General features: G+C 50.0%; 1 protein-coding gene across 1 annotated transcript; it reads left to right on the forward strand.

Moving 5' to 3' along the window:
• Positions 1-9,363: 9,363 nt before the first annotated feature.
• TREML2 (triggering receptor expressed on myeloid cells like 2) lies at positions 9,364-19,037 on the forward strand (the record flags this gene model as incomplete). The annotated part of the gene is made up of 5 exons (XM_080664173.1): positions 9,364-9,421; positions 13,254-13,574; positions 17,029-17,437; positions 18,523-18,629; positions 18,853-19,037. 5 exons carry the CDS (start codon positions 9,364-9,366, stop codon positions 19,035-19,037), a joined length of 1,080 nt encoding a protein of 359 aa, XP_080520299.1.
• Positions 19,038-19,933: the final 896 nt, after the last annotated feature.

Raw genomic sequence — 19,933 nt, forward strand, 5'->3', positions numbered from 1 at the left:
GGTAACTGCCATTCTTTGTTTCTCTGAGTTTGGCTTTTTAAAATTTCATATATAAGTGATAGCATACTGTATTTGTCTTTCTCTTTCTGACTTATTTCACTTAGCATACTACCCAAAAGAATACCTTTCTGTTTTTCTAATATAAGCATTTAAACTTCATGTTTCTGTAGGACAGCTTTATCTAGATCTTGAAATTTTTTTATAGTGTTTTTAAGTTCAAAATACATTCTAATTGATCCCATGATTTCTTCTTTGACCCATGGGTATATTTGGAAATAAATGTGTTTATTAATTCCCAATGATTTAAGTATTTAGATACTGTATCCCTTTTTATTTGTAATTTAATTTCAGTATGGTCATAGAACACACTCTATATAACTTAAATATTTTTCAATTTATTGAGTTGTATAGTGTGGTCCAGAATATGTTATAAAATATGTACTTGAAAAGAATGTGTATTTTCAGTTATTAGCTATATAAATGTCAATTAAGTCAAGTTGATTGATAATTTTGTTCAAATATTTTATATCTCTACTGATTATTTTTTGGCTTATATATTTTGCCCATTATCAATAAAGGAGTGTTAATTCCAACTATGTGTAGGAATTTGTTATTCCAGCAGGAAGAGACTGTAAACTAAGGATTATGTAGCTAAAAATTATCCCTCTAAAATGAAGGTGAAATTAAAAGAGAGCTGAGGGAATTCTGTTTCAGCAGACTTGCCCTATAAGAAATACTAAAGGGAATCGATTGGGCTGAAATGAAAGGACAGTAACTCAAATCCATATGAAGAAATAAGGGACACTAGAAAGGTAACCACACAGGCAAATATAATAGACACTCTAAATATACTATTTGTTTATAACTCCTCTCTATTTGATTAAAAGACAACTGCATACAGCAATAACTATAAAACTGTGTGGGCTTCTAATGTTTAAAGATGCAACTTACATGTCAATAATAGCAAAAATAAGCAGGGGAGAAAATGAAGCTATAGTGGAACAAAAATTCTTAAGATTCTAGACAAAATCCTCAGGACAACCAATAAAAATTTTCGTTTTGTTTTGTTTGTTTTATTAATCCTCACTTGAGGATATTTTTCAATTGATTTTTAGAGAGAGTGAAAGGGAGAGGGAGACCCCTGACCAGTTTGGCTCAGTGGATAGACGTCGGCCTATGGACTGAAGGGTCCCAGGTTCGATTCCGGCCAAGGGCATGTACCTTGGTTGCGGGCACATCCCCAGTAGGGGGTGTGCAGGAGGCAGCTGGTCGATGTTTCTCTCTCATTGATGTTTCTAACTCTCTATCTCTCTCCCTTCCTCTCTGTAAAAAATCAATAAAATATATTTTTTAAAAAAAAGAAAGGGAGAGGGAGAGACAGAAACATCAATGTGAGAGAGACACATTGATGGGTTGCCTCCCCAATGCACCCCAACAGAGGTACATGCCCTTGGTCAGAATCAAATCTAGGACCTTGCAGTCCATGGGCCAATGCTCTATCCAATGAGTCAAACCGTCTAGGGCTAAAAAATGGTTTTTAATGCCCTAGCCGGTTTGGCTCAATGGATAGAGCTTCCACCTGCAGACTGAAGGGTCCTGGGTTCTATTTGGATCAAGGGCTCATACCTCAATCCCTGGCCCTGGTTGGGGCAGGAGGCAACCAATTGATGTGTCTCTCTCACATCAATGTTTCTCTCTCTCTGTCTCTCCCCCTCCCTTCCACTCTCTCTAAAAATCAATGGAAAAATATCCTTGGATGAGGAGTAACAAAAATATAAAAATAAAAAATATTTGTTTTTAATAATGGGATAGAAACAATAAGGGCATCAACATAGTACACAATAAGTAGCTATTTAACACCGGAGAAGACAGTAATGGAAGAATACAGGAACAAAAATTACATAAGACAGGTAGAAAAGAAATAGCAAATTGGAAAACAAAGAGCCTAATTTATCAGTAATTACATTAAATGTAATTGTATTGAGCACTCCAATCAAAAAGTAGAGATTCAAAAAAAAGGACATAAACCAATTATATACTATTTACAAAAGACATGTTTTAGATTCAAAGATATCTACAGTCCTCCAAAAATACATGAAGTAAAAACTAACAAAAATGAAAGGGGAGATAGACAAACAATATTAACTGGATAATTAATACCTCACTTTTAATAACTGATATAATACCTAGACAGAAGATCAACAATGAGATAGAAGACTTTAACAACACGATAAGCCAACTAGACCACTTACAGTTTACATTCAATCTGATTCTGTATTAGTTTCAGATGTGGAGCAAAGTGGTTAGAAAATCATGCACTGTACAGAGTGGTCCCCCCTGTGCTTCAAGTACCTACCTGGCCCCAACCATAGTTATCACCATATTATTGACTATACTAGTGGCCCGGTGCATGAAATTCATGCACATTAAAAGGGGATTAATTAGAGAAAATAATTTAATATTGCTATTTGCCCTTCCTCTATAATAGAAGTGTCAGAGATGAAAGAAAATTAGTAAAATGTATATGAAAACCTTCCTCCTGTCAGAGTCTGGGGCACACCACGGGACCCAGAGTCAAGTCCCCACCCACCCACGTGCACCTCAAAATCCTGTGAGACCCAGACCTGGCTGGCCCCTGCCCCCATTGGGCTAGATCCAGACCTGGCCAGTTCCACCCTTGTCAAGCCCCACAGGGCAGGAGATGTAGCCTCAGGTCCCCTGGCCCGGTGCCAGGATGGGGGACGTGGCCTGAGGTCCCCCAGACAGACTGGGGCGGGGGGAGTGCCTTGAGATCCCCCATCAAGCCCCACCAGGTGGGGGACGTGGCCTGAGGTCTCCCATCAAGCCCCGCCAGGCGGGGGGTGGGGGGGATGCGCAGTCTCAGGTCCCCCGGCCCAGCACCGGGAGGGGGGAACAGCCTCAGGTCCCCTGTCAAGCCCCATCGGCAGGGGGTGCAGCCTCAGGTCCCAACTTGGCGGGGGGTGCGGCCTGAGTTCCCCCGCCCCAGCACTGGGGGTGCACCTGGAGGTCCCCTGTCAAGACCTGCCAGGCAGGGGGGTGCAGCCTCAGGTCCCCTGGCTCAGTGCCAGGGTGGGGGGCGTGGCCTGAAGTCCCCTGTCAAGCCCTACCTGGTGGGGGCATGGCCTGAGGTCCCCCGGCCTGGTACTGGGGCTGGGGGAGCAGCCTGAGGTCCCCTAGCCCAGCACCAGGACGGGAAGTGCACCTTGAGGTCCCCTGTCAAGCCCCACGGGGGCGGGGGAGGGCATAGCCTCAGGTCCCTGCTGATTGCTTGTTAAGGCTCCTTATGGGAACTTGGCCTCAGCTGTGGGTGCAGCCATCTTTGTGACTAAGTGATGGTTAATTAGCATATTCCCTCTTTATTAGATAGGATTCCCTATGCTGTAATTATATCTCTGTGATTCTGAAACTACCAATTTGTACTGCTTAATCCCTTCACCTTTTCCACCAAGCTCCTCAACTTCCCCCTCCCCAACCTATTTTGTTTATTTTGTTCTTTAGATTCCACTCTAGTGAAATAAAGAATGGGTCTTTGCAGCCTGGCTGGTGTTGCTCAGTGGTTGAGCACTGGCCTATGAACCAGGAGGTCACATGCCCAGGTTGCAGGCTGGATCCTCTATAGGGGGCATGCAGGAGGCAGCTGATCAATCATTCTTTCTCATCATTGATGTCTCTCTCTCTCTCTCTCTCCCTTTCTCTTCCTCTCTGAAATCAATAAAAACGTATTTTTTAAAAATGGATCTTTACAGATGAGATTAAGTTAAGGATTTTGAGATGGGGAGATTATTTTAGATTATGAGCCTGGGCACGAATGCAATCACATGTACCCTTATAAGACAAAGCCTGAGGGGGATTGAACGCACAGAGGAGATGGTGATGTGAAGATGAAGCAGAGAGAGTTTGGAGATGTTGCCTTGAAGGTTGGAGTGACAAAGCCACAAGCTAAGGAATGTTGCCCCTCCGTAAGCTGGAAGAGGCAAAGGGTTGGTTCTTCCCTAGAGTCTCCAGAAGAACCACAGCCCCAACAACACTGTGGCTGGCCCAGAGATATTATTTCAAACGTCTGGCCTCAGAATTGTGAAAAAATGAATTTATGTTGTTTTAAGTCCCTAAGTGTGCAGTAATGGGAAACTAATACAGGGTGCGACTGCTACTGGATATGGAGTTTCATTCTGGTGGTGAAAATGTTGTAAATTTGTTTTTTTTTTTTTAAAAAAATAGTTTTATTTATTTCAGAGAGGAAGGGAGAGAAAGAGAGAGAAACATCAATGATGAGAGAGAATCATTGATTGGCTGCCTCCTGCACTGGGATCAAGACTGCAACCCGGGCATGTGTCCTGACCGGGAATTGAACCATGACCTCCTGGTTCATAGATCAATGCTCAACCACTGAGCCACACCAGCTGGGCAAAATATTCTGAATTTGGATTGTGGTGATAGTTGTGCAACTCAGTGACTATACTAAAACCCACTGAATTGTACACTTTAAATGAGTCACTTTTATATTATGCTAATTATATCTCAGTAAGGCTGTTAAATAAATATTTCTGACCTTGGGTTAAGCAAAGATTTATCAGATACTAGAGGCCCGGTGCAGGGCTGGGGAGAGGAATGGTGGGAGGTTGGCCACCCACCCCAAGGAGGGAGCCAGCCCTTGGCACCCCTGGGAAAGGGGCTGTATCCACTGCCACCCACCCTGGGTTCCCTGTCCCAGCCCAGGCCTGAAGGCCCTGGTGGGGTCGGGAGAGGAGGCAAGGGTGGCTGGGCCAGGCACAGAAGGAACTGCCTCCCCCCCTCCACTTTCCCTCGCATCAGCGCCACCACTGCAGCGGGTGGGCAACCCCCAGGTAAGGGAGAGGACAGGAGCAAGACAAACCTTTGTGTCGCAGGCTGACTTTCAATAGATTGCAGTGAGGGAGCTGCTCTGCTACGTATGAAACCCTGACCCAGAAGCAGGTCTCTACAAATGGTTTAGCACCAGGGGCCAATGGGGGCTGGCCAGCTAGGGGAGGAGCTGCGGGAGGTTGCCTGTGGGAGCACACTGACCACCAGGGGGCAGTTCCTGCCTTGAGCATCTGCCCCCTAGTGGTCAGTGTGTATCATAGCGACTGGTTGACCTGTCACTCAGTCATTCCAGTAGTTCTGGTGGTAATGGTCTCTTAGGCTTTTGTATATATAGATGACATGAAAAGTATGAGTCAAAAAATGATATATTGAACTTCATCAAAATTAAAAGCCTTTGCTCCTGAAGTATTAAGTATAATCTACACGAATAAAAGAGAAAGATGCAAATTGACCATAATTCCACGACACCCACCAGCCAATCAGGAGTGAGTATGCAAATTAACCCAACAAAGATGGCTGGTTAATTTGCATTTGCAGGCGCGGAACTGAAGACTGAAGACTGAAGATGCCTGAAGACTGAAGACAGAAGAGGCTTGGCTTCTCTGCTGTGGCCAGAGCAAAGGCCTGAGTCCTGGGTGCCGGAGGAAAACCAGTGCCGGCAGCCAGGGGAAGGAAGGCCTATGGCACGAATCTTCGTGCAACGGGCCTCTAGTAAAAAAATAAAAGGACAAACAATAAATTTGGAAAAATATTTGCAAAAAACATATTCAATTAAAGAATACATCAGAATATACAAAGAACACTCAAATTTTAATAATAAGAACATAATCTTGCCATACAACCCAGTAATTCCACTCTATTTACCCAAGTGAAATGTAAACCTATATAGACCTGTATACCAATATTTATAGTGGTTTAACCTGGAATAATTCAAAGCTAGACACCAACCTGAATGTCCCTCAACTAGGGTATGGATAAACAAATTGTGGTACATCCATACAATGGGATCCTACTTCATAATAAAAAGGAATGAACTACTAAAACACCAAATGCACATCTCAAATGCATTATACTAAGTGAAAGGAGCCAAATGGTATCATTCTTTTTTTTTTTAATTAATCCTCACTCAAGGAGTTAGAATATTTTATTCCATTGATTTTAGAGAGTGGAAGGGAGGGGAGAGGGGAAGAAAAGTAGGGGGAGGGAGATGATAGATAGATAGTCATTGATGTGCCAGAGACACATTGACTGGTTGCCTCCCACACACACCCCTGCTGGGGGCGGGGATTGGACCTGCAACCCAGGTACTTGCCTTTGCCCATGACCTTGATGGAGACTCGAATCCCCCACCCTTCAGTATGTAGGGCAATGATCTAACCATAAGCAATGCCATCCAGAGCATTCCTTTTATAAAATCCTAACCTGAAGATGTGCTTTTATTGATTTTAGAGAGGAGAGAGGGAGAGAGAGAGAGAGAGAGAGAGAGAGAGAGAGAGAGAAAGAGAAAGAGAAAGAGAGAGAGATATCGGTGTGAGAGAGATACATCATTGGTTGCCTCTTGTACCTGCCCCAACCTAAGGGGATGGAACCTGAAAACTAGGTATGTGCCCTGACTGGGAACAGAACCTATAAACTTTTAGTGCACGGGTGACACTCCAACCAACTGGGCAGGGCTGGTACCATCCATTTTTATAACATTCTGAAAAGGGCAAACTATAGAAGGGAAAAAACCAAAACAGGTCAGTTTTTGCTAGGAACTGAGGGTGGGGTGAGGGGATGACTACCAAGGAAACTTTAGGGGGTGCAGAATGTTTCTATATCTTGATTATGGGTGGTTACACATCCCTGCAGGTATGCCAATCTCCCAGCACTTCCAACTGGAAAGAGTGAATTTTACTCTATGTAAATGAGACCTTTTTTTAATGGAAATACAGGGTGGGGCAAAAGTAGGTTTACAGCTGTTAGTATGGAAAACAATACAATAATTAATACATCTATAATAATAAAAGTGTAATATGCTAATTAGACTAGACTTCCTTCAGACGAAGCTGGGGCTGCGAGGGAACCCTGGGTCCCGGGTGCTGGAGGAAAGCTGGTGCCGGCAGCTGGGGGAAGGAAGGCCTACTCTTGCATGAATTTTGTGCATTGGCCTCTAGTAATAATGTAAGAATAAACTCTGTGTTTCACATACTCACAACTGTAAACCTACTATTGCCCCACCCTGTAGAAAGAAACAGAAAAATATAATGCTGTATTAAATTATTTTGTATGATCAGCTGGTGTGGCTCAGTGGTTGAGCGTCAACTATGAACCAGGAGGTCGCAGTTCAATTCCAGATCAGGGCACATGCCCTGGTTGCAGGCTTGATCCCCAGTAGGGGGCATACAGGAGGCAGCCAATCAATGACTCTCTCTCTTTGTTGTTTCTCTCTCTCTCTCCCTCTCCCTTCCTCTCTGAAATCAATTTAAAAAATTTCAAAATTTTATTTTGTAGTAAAAGCCTGAATGAAGTATACACATTTTTAGAGATTTTTGATAAATTCTTCCAAATTTCCCTTAAAGAACATATAATCCAGTTTACACCACCTCTGTCAGGAATGAGAGTGGGTTCTTACTCCCTCCTCAACACGGCTGTGTTGGCACTTCTCACAGTGCCTCACTCCGGGCGGGCACACGGGGCACACGGCAGGGATCTAGTAGCAATGCTGACTGCAGGCCTGTGAGGTTCCCAGCAGGGGTAAATGAGATCCCACCCCTGAAGTGTTGACTGTGCTGATGGAGGGAGGGAAGGAAGGAAGGAAGGAAGGAAGGAAGGAAGGAAGGAAGGAAAGAAGGAAGACAGCGCGTGTGTTGGGAGGTGAGATAGCCTCCCAGTGGGGTTCTGGGGATCCGAGGCTTGGGGCAGAATGTTGAAAGGAAGGGCGGCTGAGGAAAGCATGACAGGTCTTCTGGGAGCTGAACGGGGTCTCCTTCCTCTACCCCACGCCTGGCACCACCATTGCACGTAAGACTGTTAGGACAGACAAATGAAGGAATGAACCAACGAGCAAGTTAAGAGACTAAAAGTTTGGGGTCAGCAAATATAAGAAATTCCTTGGTTTGGGACTTGGAGGCTCAAACTCAGTTCCAGACTGTGTCTGGCATGCAAACTGGAGGCTTCTTGCTCTGATCCCATCAAAGGGGAAGGAAGTTGGCACAGGTGAGTGGGGGAGCACGCATCGTCCTGGGCTCACACCCGAAGGAGCAGATGACACAGCTCCTGGCTGTCAGTAGTGTGGCCTTTGATTCTCAGCCCTGGGGACTAGGTGAAGGGCGGGGTCTTGGCCAAATGCTGGGTCATTATAGCTGGAGCTGGGTGGCTGTACCGGTGAGATAGGGTTGAGCGGAGGAAGTGGAGTGGGCTTGCCTGTGTGCAGGCTGGGGCCAGAGCTGGGGGAGAAGGGGCTGGGGGTGTGGCTTCTGGGGAGGCGGTGGGGGGAAGGTTGCTTTAGGAGGCCTGCAAGAGGGAGCAGGAGTCTCCTGAGAGCTGGTGGGTGAGTAGGCAGGATGGGACAGGTAGAGAGAAGGGTAGGCAGGGAGACATGTAGCGAAAAGGAAAGGCAGCTTGTTTGTGTGTTCATGTTGTGTATGTGAGTGTGTATATGTGAGTGTGTGTATGGATGTGAGTGTGTGTATGTGTGTGAATGTATGTGTGAGTGTGTGTGTGCATGTGCCCCCACGTGTGAGGGTACAGAGGCCCCTCCCTGAACCCAAAGCTTAGGCTCTGAGTTTTAGAATTTTTTTCCTGTCACTCTAATCGTGACAAAAATAAGACTGCATTTGAGCATGTAGGTTATTTGTAAGTGTAAGCGGGAGTGACAGTTCTGATCTGACCAGCCAGGAGTCAGAGAGAGAGAGAGAGAGAGAGAGAGAGAGAGAGAGAGAGAGAGAGAGAGAACCAGAATGAATGCATCCAGCAGGGATGAATGAATGAATGAATGTGAGTTTATAAGAACCTCCTTTGAATGTGTTTGTGAAAAATGCAATGTCCAAGATGCCTGATGCCTGGCCCTGGCCACATAAGCCCTACCCCTGGGTGTTAGCCCAGAGCATTCCAGGGAAGTCTGTACCTGAGGTTCTAGAAACTTCACACCAGCCTCTCTTCTCAGAATAGGAAGCACGACTATTGGACCAGTTTCCAGGATGGAATCCAGAGAGCATGAGTCCTCCCTGGGCTGGGGGCCCAGGCTGGGTGGTGCAGCCACAGCTGCCTGAAGTTTCGAGGAAGAGGGGCGGAAACAGCTGCGGCACCGCCCTCCCAGGCTCTGCGGGCTCCTGCGGTCTGCTGGTCACAGCGGTCCCGTGACTTCCTCACTTCCCTAAATGGGCAAGTTCACGTTTAGAAGCCCAGGTTCTCCCCTGGCTGACCCAAGGGGTCCATCCTGCACCTTCCAGGGGCCCTGACCTTGGGCCCCAGGTGTCGGCCCCTCTGGCCTGTGACTGTCCGCAGCTGGATGGAGCCATGGCTCCCACGCTGCTCCTGCTGCTGCTCCTGCTGTGGCTCCAGGGCTGCGTCTCAGGTGAGAAGGTGGGGGCTCCAAGGGGGTGGGAACGGCCTTTTGCTGGACCCTCCCACCTGGCTTTTTCTTGCCCAATGACCTTGTATAATATTTTGTGGAGTTGGAGGAGGAGAGGGGGAGCTTGGGCTAGCCTAAGGAGCTCCTTACTAGAGACCAACGAGAAGGTCCCACCCTAATACCTGGCTTCAGGCAAAGCTGCCCCAGGTCTGCTGAGCTCAGACCCGCTCTGCAGGGCTCCCTTGGGACCTCTGACCGGGCACACGCAAGTTCCTCATTCAGAAAGCCGTGGCCCTGGCCTCGGTCAGGAAAGCCTTGTTGGCTGTTACTGGAATCATTGCATCATGCGTGTGTGTGCTTTGAACTCGCTTTTTCTCAGAATGCTGATGCCACCGCCCCCTGTCCCGAGGGAAAGCAATCCCTGAGGGCTTCCCCACCCACAGGCACCAAAGTTCCTTAAGGTGGGTGCTCACCCAATCCTGCCTCCCTCATTGCCATGGCAACCAAGTTACCACTTCCTGCTCAGTTCTGGGAATGGAAGGGGTTGGCAAAACCTACTCCTCACCGTCTGGGAGAGGGGTGGAAGGTGGACACCAATGAACTCAGTACCCTGGAGACCCTTTCCAAGGTCACCCCATCCAGGCACCTCCCCCAGGGAGGCCCCCCCTTCTGCCAGGGCAGAAGAGTGTCTCCTGTGCTGAGCCATCCTGGGGCCCCCAAACCTCCCACCTACCATATAATTGAGTTGGGTCACTGTGTTAATTTGCGTGGGACAAAGTGATATTCAGAGATGGTGTGTGTTACCTTATTCCCAGCCTTAACTACTGTGGCAGCTGGGTTGGAAACTGAGGCAGATGTCTTGGGTGCCAGGCCCTTGGTTATCATAGCCCTAGAGAAATCTGGAGCAACTCAAGGAAGCATTCATTGAGCACCTACTGTATTTAAGGCACTGTCCTAGGGCATAGTTCTCATAACCAACCTGATCTGCTCACGTGGTAGAATCAGAGTTTTAACCATGTTTATTTAGACTCCAAATGTGTGCTCTGTTCTGTCCTACTGGGAGTAACTTGTGTATTTGTGCTTGTTTGCAGAAGGCTCTGGGGGTGTTAAGGGGCAAGTGCTGAGCTTACAGCAGGCAGAGGGGTGGAGGGACCCCACCCCAGCTTGCTCTTTTTCCTGTCCCCTGACTCAACACATCTGACTTAGTCCTATTCTCTCCCCACCAGACCGTGGATCATAAAGACCACATCTCATGCCTAGGCACAGTGTGTGACATGCTGGAAGTGAAGAGAGGATAACTGTAGAATTCTCTGGCTTGCACTCTGGTGGGAGTTTCTAAGCATTATTTATTTATTGATTTTTACCTGAGAGAGAGAGAGGAAGGGAGAGGGAGAGAGAGAAAAAAAACATCAATGAGAGAGAAACATTGATCAATTGCCTCCTGTACGTCCCCTACTGGGGATTGAGCTCATAACCCTGGTACCTGCCCTGACCGGGAATCGAACCTACAACCACTTGTTGCATGGATGATGCACAACCAACTGAGCCACACTGGCCAGGGCTCTATGCACTTTGGGGCATATTTAATCTATGGGTTTTATGTAGCTAGGATATTTTAAAGTTAAACACCACCTAGAATGAACCAAGACACCTTGCTATTTAAAAGATGTCTATAGTGAACCTATCTATCCTATCTAATAAAAGAGTAATATGCAAATTGACCATCACTCCAACACACAAGATGGCTGCCCCCATGTGGTCAAAGATGGCTTCCCCCATGTGGGCACAAGATGGCCAGCAGGGGAGGGCAGTTGGGAGGGACTAGGTCTGCAAGGGAGGGCAGTTGTGGGTGATCAGGACAGCAGGGGAGGGCAGTTGGGAGGGACCAGGCCTGCAAGGGAGGGCAGTTGGGGGCAATCAAGCCTGCAGGGGAGGGCAGTTAGGGGTGACCAGGCTAGCAGAGGAGGGAAGTTGGGGGTGACCGGGCCTGCAGGGAAGGGCAGTTGGGGGGGACCCAGGCCTGTAGGGGAGAGCAGTTGAGGGGGACCAGGCCTGCAGGGGAGGGCAGTTTGGGGTGACCAGGCCTTCAGGGGAGGGCAGTTAGGGGTGACCAAGCCTGCAGGGGAGGGCAGTTAGGGGCAATCAGGCTGGCAGGGGAGCAGTTAGGCATCAATCAGGCTGGCAGGGGAGTGGTTAGGGGGTGATCAGGCTGGCAGGCAGAAGCAGTTAGGGGCAATCAGGAAGGCAAGTAGGCAAGCAGTTGGGAGCCAACAGTCCTGGATTGTGAGAGGGATGTCCGACTGCCCGTTTAGGCCCAATCCTTGGGCCTAAACGGGCAGTCGGACATCCCTTGAGGGGTCCCAGATTGGAGAGGGTACAGGCTGGGCTGAGGGACACACCCCCCCGTGAACGAATTTTGTGCACCGGGCCTCTAGTATATATATAAAAGGCTAATATGCTAAGTGTCCCTCTGACCATCCATCCGGTCACTATGATGTGCACTGACCACCAGGGGACAGATGCTCAATGCAGGAGCTACTGTGACGCGCACTGGCCATTTACAAAGAAATGGCTTGGTGCCAATAAAGCAACACTTCTCCCAAGTGGGACACAGGCCCCGCCATCACCCAGAGGGACAGCTCACCAAATCGCAGCCAATGCTGCCGAGACCTCATGGCGCAAAATGCGGCCCACAGCCCAGACCAAAATAGTGGCTGTGGTGCTGGGTAATGACGTCATGTAGCAACACTCAGCTTCCTCTCCCTAGCGACTAGCCTCCTTGGAGTTTCTTCAGCCCAGGAACACGACTTGCTTTATAGCCAGGTGCAAACATTTTACACTTTAACCAAATGTCTGTGAAGTGTTTTCATGTGCCTCATCTCATTTGATCCTTACAGAAGTCCTGGAGTAGGTAGATAAGAGACTCGGTAGAATCCTATTTTCTTTTTATTAGTCAGAAAATGGAGATGAAAAAGTTTAGAAACTTGACATGACTGAAAAGAAGTAAAAAATGGTGGAACTTGAAAATGAAGGTTTTCTCACTGCGCAGAATATAGTCAAACACTGCTACAGTTAAACATTTCACCCTTTGTTCTCCCTGTGTGACCTACAATAATAATCTGCTTCATGTTGATGTTTACTGCTGTGTTGCTGACAATTACCTGAAATAGAAGTTGGGGGACTTCACTGGGCTGGAAAAAGTTTAGCTAAATCAGAAAGCAGGTCTAATTAAGCAAGTTTATCTATATATGTAAAACTCTTGCTGGCACCAATTGCATGTGTGTGTTTCCATCTGTCATTGTCGATTGTGAATTTGGTTGACACTTTTATTATAGAGAAAGGGCAAATAGAGATATTAAAATATTTCTTATAATTAATCTCATTTCAATGTGCACAAGTTCGTGCACTGGACCTCTAGTTTGTAAAATAAATAACTACTCTTAATGTTTTCACAACTTAAGGTTGTATCTTCTTTCTACTTACGTTATTGTGCTCTGGAATGTCATAACCTGATGACTTGTGCTTGCATCTGTGTGTCTCTTATTGAGGACACGTCCTGGGTCTTTCCCACAAGACTCTGGACATGGGGCTTGCCATGTTTCCCTCAGACTGGAAAATACCATGAAGAAGGGGCTGTGTCTGATGGGGGCTCCCTGAAGGCAGGGCCTGCATCTGCCCCCTCAGACTGGGAAGCTCCCTCAGAGAAGGGCTGCTTCTCCCTGGGACCATGAGTCCCATGTCGGCAGGGCAATACCCACCTCCTCTCCCTCCAAGTTTCACAATGCCACCCCCCCCCCCCTTGCTGGGCCTTGCTCAACATGCCATGTCTCCCCAGGTGTCCCCGCCGAGAACGTGTACTCCAAAGTGCAGCACTTTGAAGGGGAGACTCTGTCTGTGCAGTGCTCCTACAAGAACCGCAAGAAACATGTGGAGGGCAAAGTTTGGTGCAAAATCAGGAGGAAGAAGTGTGAGCCTGGGTTTACCCGGGTCTGGGCGCCAGGGCCGCGCTACCTGCTACAGGACGATGCCAAAGCCAAGGTGGTCAACATCACCATGGTGGCCCTCAGGCGCCAGGACTCAGGTCGGTACTGGTGCATGCGCAACAGCTCCGGGACCCTCTACCCTCTGATGGGCTTCCAGCTGGAAGTGTCTCCAGGTGAGCAGGCCTGCTGGGGCACCAGGAGGGTGGGGGTGTCCCCCTTGCTCTGCCCTGCACTAACATTGGATGTACCAAGAATAATAATCCATCAGTGGGCACGCTGCACAGTAGGGTTCTCACAGTTCTTCACACATCTTCATGAACATTATTGTCACCATTTTATAGACAAAAAAAAATGAGATCTAAAAACTCCTCTGTGGCTCTGACCTTGTCTAAGACAGCAGGGCCAGCTAGTGGCAGAGATTCGAACTCAGGACTCTGTGCTTTGTTTTCTTCAGTTTAGTAAATATTCATTGAGTCCTAATTATATGCTGGCCACTATTCTAGGCTCTGAGTATACAATGGTGAGCAAAAACAGACACAACTCGCTCAGCAGGCATGGCTCAATGGTTGAGCATTGACTTATGAACCAGGAGATCACTGTACGATTCCCGGTCAGGGCACATGCCCAGGTTTCGGACTCAGTCCCCAATAGGGGGGATGCAGGAGGCAGGCGATCAATGATTCTCTCATCATTGATGTTTCTACCTCTCTCTTCCTTTCCCTTCCTTTCTGAAATCAATAAAAAATATTTTTAAAAAATTCTGCCCTGTGGGAGATGACAGGCAATAGTATATCATCAGACAATAATTGCAGATAACAATAGATGTTCTTAAGAAAATAAAAGAACGTGATAAACCAGCCCTCCCCTGCTGTCCTGATCACCCACAACTGCCCTCCCTTGCAGACCTAGTCCCTCCCAACTCAGTGGTGGGGGGAGCTGCTGAAGTCCCAGCCTTGACCTCCTTGAGCAGATGACATCAAGCGGAGCCCTAAATGATGAGAGCTTTCTAACGTTGTTGAAATGGGGGTGCTCCAAAGGTCTTTTCTTGCGGGGGGCAATGCATGTGCAAAGGCCCCAAGGTGAGAAGGAGTGAGGGCTGTATAAGGCAGGCCTACCTTATAGACAGGTCCATATTGAGTGTGGGGCAGAATGATAGGAGATGAGGTTGGAGAGTCAAACAGAAGCCCTGAAGTCCATGATGAAGGAGTTTGAGTTTTATTCTAAGTATAATAGCTACTGGAGAGCTTAGTGGGGTGTGTTGTGTGTGTCTTTAAGACAATACTGGTTGCTGTGTGGAGGAGGGACTGTGGAGGGTAAAAGCATGTGGGTGTCCTGGCTGGAAATGACAGTGTCTTGGAGTAGTATGTGGTCCCTGGAGATGGACAAAAGAGGAGGGGCTCAAATCGACCATGGTCAGACTCCTGCCCACCCTGTGCGTTTTTTGAGGCAAGACAGGATTTGCTCATGTGGGAGTTGAGCAAAAGTGAAAAATCAAGAATGACTCCAAGGTGTTCCATTTCCTCAGCAAGGTGGATGGCGGGACTGTGCACTGGGTAGGGGAGCTAGTTTGGAGGAGAAAGGTGAAGAGCTCTATTGTGTCCCATGACCATTATTAAGATACCTCCCGGAACCTCACATGGAGAAATGAAGCAGGCAGTTGATGTATCCGCCTGAAGCTCATGTGAGAGGCTGGGAAGTGTCTCTGTAAAGACAGTTTAAAGTCAAGGGGATTAGAGAAATCTATAGAGATAGAAAATAGGTTGGTGGATGCTTAGGGCTGAGGGATAATGGCTACAGGGTGAGGGGTTTCTTTTTGAGATGATGAAACTTCTTAAATTGCCTGTGGTTATACCAAAAATATAACCACATGCATGACTGTGAGTATACTAAAAATCATGGAAATTGACACTAAATGGAATTGTTACATGAGATGTAAATTATATCTCAATAAAGTTCTTAGAAATTCAAGGAGATATAAAAGCTCTCCCTTAAGTGTAGAAAACAAAGAAGGAGGGCCAAGAACCTAGTCCCATGGCCCTCCCACGTTTGTACATAGGAGAGGGTGAGGGGCCAGTGAAAGAGCCTGAAAAAGTAGCCAACGATGATGGAATTCATTACCCACCCTTCGCTGGTCCCTGACCCACCTGCGTCCCATTCTTCTGTTGAGTCTGAACTGGGGAGCCTGCTGTCTCTCAGATGTGGAGCCCCATCTCACTCCTCCTCTCTCTAGTTCCGACTTAGACCCAGGGAAGTAGCTGAAACCAGTTTACTGAAGTCTCAATTTATAAGGATACAAACATGAAATAGTTTTGTTTTTCTCAGCATATCCCTCCCACCCCCACCATTGTATTATGTCAAATCTCAACTTGCATCTCTCAATGACAATTTCAGGAGATTCTAGCTATGCATTTCTTTTCAGTCATTAGCAAATAAAAAATCCTCAGCCCAATTAAAACCAGAATCTTCTAGCAATATATGCGCTCTTCTACCCCCCCTTGAAGACAGGTTTCATGGGCCAGGGCACCTGAAATGGGAGAAGTCTAACTCTTTCTCCTTCCTCTCTGGAGGTGGGGAAGGGGGGTTCCTCTTAGTCACCTTTTCTTGTCTTCCCCCTGCCAACTCCTTGGGGCAGGAACGAAGGCTTTGACTTCACTGACCCTGTTAGTGTTGGATTCCACTCCTTTTCTGCCCAACCTTTGAGAGCCTCTATGAAGTGAGTGTCCACATGCTGGCTCTCCCAGGGCACCTCCATGTGAGTTCTTTGCAGGGTCTTTTGAGGGTCTGCCCACTGCAGAGCAGGATGATGTGGGAGAGCTGGCTCCAGGTCAGTCCTTCCTCTATGCCCATCCTCACCAATACCGCTTGCTCTGGGTTCCCTTGCCCAGAAAAAAGGGTATCTTCTGTGCTGACCACCTGGACCTCAGGAACGCATCCTCGTCAAACACAACTGTGGGATGCCGCAGCCCTCTCTATCCCCTGCCATCTCTCTCCAAGTTTCTTGTTCCCTGCAGAGAAAGACCCAACACTACCCTCTAGAATTGCACTCCAGCATTACAAGTCCCTTCTCCCCCACCATCCAAACGCCAACCTTCCTCTAGAAAACGGGCAGGGAAGGGACTGGGTTGGTGGGTGAGGATAGCATGACTGGTGTCCTTAGAAAGCCCCAAGGGAGGTGTCTGACCCGCCGCTTGCATCATCCTTTGGAATCTAGGCCCCCGATGCTTCCTTGTCCTCATCTCTGCTTCCCATCACCAATGATGGAGCAGCTGGACAGACCCTGTCCAACATCACAGCAGAGGAATCTCTTTGACCCACAGAAATAAGGAGGGTCTAGAAGTGACAAGACAGAGGGGCATGGGGAGAGGCGAGTCCTCTGGGCCCCAAAGGCCTGGCAGGGAGGCTGAAGAGACTAAAAGTCTCTTCCTTCTTTACTGGGCTACTTCCTCCTCACATCACCCTCCGAGGAAACACACCTGGTCACTCAGCAGAGCAGATCCTAGGCCCCAGGTCAGGAGGGGAAATAGGACAGGCCCCACCCCGGCATCCAGGCAGCCATCTGGGCTGCTGGGATCTGCTCGCAGCACCCGCCCCTAACTCGTCTAAAGTTCCTCCCTGTCTGGTCTTCAGTCCCCACAGCCGAGAGAAACACTCCTTTCACACAGCTGGCCGGCATCCTCAAGAGTGGAGTTGTCGTCACAACGGGCCACGCCTCCACCTCAGGCCCGGGGGCCCCCTTCACCACCAGCGTCAGGATGCTCACGCCTGGAGTCCTCACCTTGGCCAGGCTCTTGCCCTCCACTGCCTCGGGGACCATCAGGCTGAGCTCCGTGACAGGCTACAGCTTCACCAGCCCCTCCACCCCGGGGCCCACGAGGAGCAAGGCCCAGACAGTGACTGTGTCTCCCAGCAATGCCAGAGCCTCCTCGGCAGCTCCCGCATTTGTCTCTGCCAAGGCCAGGCCACTGCGCCCCACATCGCCCACCATGAGAATGTGCCACACCAGCAGATCGCTCCTCAACAAATTATCCCCCATCAGGTACCCGTGGGCCAGGGGGTTGAGTGACATGCTATCAGGCATGGCAACAGTTCTTGGTGCCTGAACAGACCTCACGGTGCACATGTCACAGCCGACCTCCACTCCTTGCTGAAGTTCGGGCTGGCTTGTTGAATGGGAGGTGGGAGGCTGGGAGCTGATATGGAGAAGTGACACACAGGACATAAAGCAGGGCAGTGGGAAATGAGGGCAGGGGAGGGGTCAGCACGAGGCTCTGTGGATGCAGAGGGTGGGGACAGGGCAAGGAGGTGGCTTGGGGAGTGGGAAATGGGGATGGTTTAATCTGGGTTCCCCGGATGCAGACTCTGAGACCAGGACGTGGGGAGAGCACGGGAAAGTGAGACGGAGGGGAAGGCGGCTGCAGAGAGCTGAGCCAGGGCGGCCTCTGTGGGCAGTGGAGCTCGGTCCCACCGGGGACTCTGGGTGCCAGGGTCCAGCAGCCACCTGGGGCGCCAGGGAGCTGGCGTGTTTATATTCCCGCTCCTGTTGGTCATCGGTAGAGGGCTGCCGGCCATGTGTGGCATGGAGGGCACCAGTGACAAGAGAAAATCCTCTGGCTAAACAAACAACAAAAAAGTAAATGGGCTGGTGTACATGGAAGTGACACGGCCAAGAATACAGGCCGGGCACCTCCAGCCTCTGACACAGAGGACGGGGGTGGGACCAGCACCCCTGTTACCATGAGGAGAGTAAGAACCCTGGTCTCTTCTGTCACCAGTGGGAGTCTCTTAGAGTCCTGTCCTCAACCATGAGCAGATTTGGGGGGAAATGGAGGAAGAGTGCGAAAGTGGAGAGATGCTCCCCTCCACCTAGGGATGTCCTCCCCTGAACCCCCCGTGCCTCACGCCTCACGGCCTTCTCCTGCAGCTGAGTCCCCAAGGAAGAGAGGCCATCACTTCTCGCGGGCTGTCAGGGTTCCCCTCTCCTGACTCCTCTCGTGTGTGTGTGTGTGTGTGTGTGTGTGTGTGTGTGTGTGTGTGGTGTGTGTGTGTAAAGATGTGGCTGGAGGGGGGTGAGGGAGGGGAGGGGACCTGGTGCTCACATCCCGCTCCCTCCCGTCTCCTCAGGCCCTGGGATGCTAACCCCACTGTGCTGGCGGGGGTGCTGTCCTTGCTCTCGGTGCCTGTGATGATGATTGCGGTCTATGGCTTCTGGAAGAAGAGACACGTGGGCAGTGAGTAGAGCCCCTCCTCCCGGCCTCTCGAGGGCAGTGGGTCCCCAGGTGGTGCATCCTCACCTGAGTCACAGGAGGGCTGCGAGGCACCAGGTGAGGGAGGAGGGTGGACAGGCAGGGACAGTGCAGCATCCCCTCTGGCTGACCTGGCGGCAGTGGGGGCAGGGCCAGGAGGGGGAGCTCAGCCCAAGAGTCCGCCTCTCATCCCTCTCTGTCCTCACAGGCTACAGCATTTGCAGGAGCGCTGCCAGGCCCTGGAGGGACCCACCTGAAAGGCCGGAGCCTCCGTGGAAGCCTGCGTGGTTTAAGGCCACTTATGGAGTGGGGGACCTTTTCCCCGAGGGACCCCAGGAGGTCACAGAAGTGAAGATGGGGACCTGTCTGGATTGGAGCCAGGTTGGGGGGTGAGGACTTGAGCATGGATGGGCTCAGGCCTCCCTAACCCGGGCTGCAACTCACCCGCCCAGTCCCCGGCTGCCAGGAGCCTGGGGTGGGGCCCGCGGAGGGTACCTCGCAGGAAGCCAGGGAAGCCCCTGAGGGAATCTGCTCAGAGCCCGGCCCCAGCTGCCTGATGCTGTTTACAGACAGAGCCTCAGCTCCCACGGCTTCTGGAGGGGAGGGAGGCGGGGTGAGGGTCCTGTCCAGCGGAGGGGAGCGGGGCGGGGTGGACAGCTGCCCTCTCCCCACCAGGACCCTGTGTCCTCAGCTTCCTTGTGCTCCCCTCCAGCTTCCCCGTGAACTTGGGGAAGAAAGTTCCAGAGGCAGCAGGGTCCAGTGGCCCACCCTGAAGGAGGAGGAGAAAGTGACTAAGAGCTGGGGGTCCCAGAGCCATTGGCAGCAGGGGCCCCAAAGCTGTCCAGCCCAGCCCTGCGGCCATGTACCCTCCAACCGACCTCTGATGTGTCCTGGCCAGGCTGCTTGTCCCTCAAGTCCTGGGAGCCAGCAGAGCCCACCCTCTCACCGCAGCCACCTGCCGGCCAGCCCCTCCTGGGACAGCTGTGACCGGCAGCCCCTCAGCGGCAGGACCAGCCTGACCCCAGACTGGGGTGCAGAGGCTGAACTCAGGAATGTCTCCCCCAGTTCCTATCTGTGCTCCAGGTCTGAGCTCTTGGAGGGAACTGAAGGCCCTTCAGGGTCCCCCGAAGGGGGGGGGGCATAGCTCAGGGAGGGGGGACTGCCACCTCTCCAACCCCCCCTCCCAGGGTGTCCTCCCCTGGGGAGAAAGGAGGCACTGTGACACAGGGAGACAGCTCAGAGCTTCCACAGCCTGGGACTGGGGGTGGAGGGTGGGGGTGGAGGCGGGG

Source organism: Plecotus auritus (assembly GCF_963455305.1).
Source record: "Plecotus auritus genome assembly, chromosome: 4".
NCBI classification, from domain to species: domain Eukaryota; kingdom Metazoa; phylum Chordata; class Mammalia; order Chiroptera; family Vespertilionidae; genus Plecotus; species Plecotus auritus.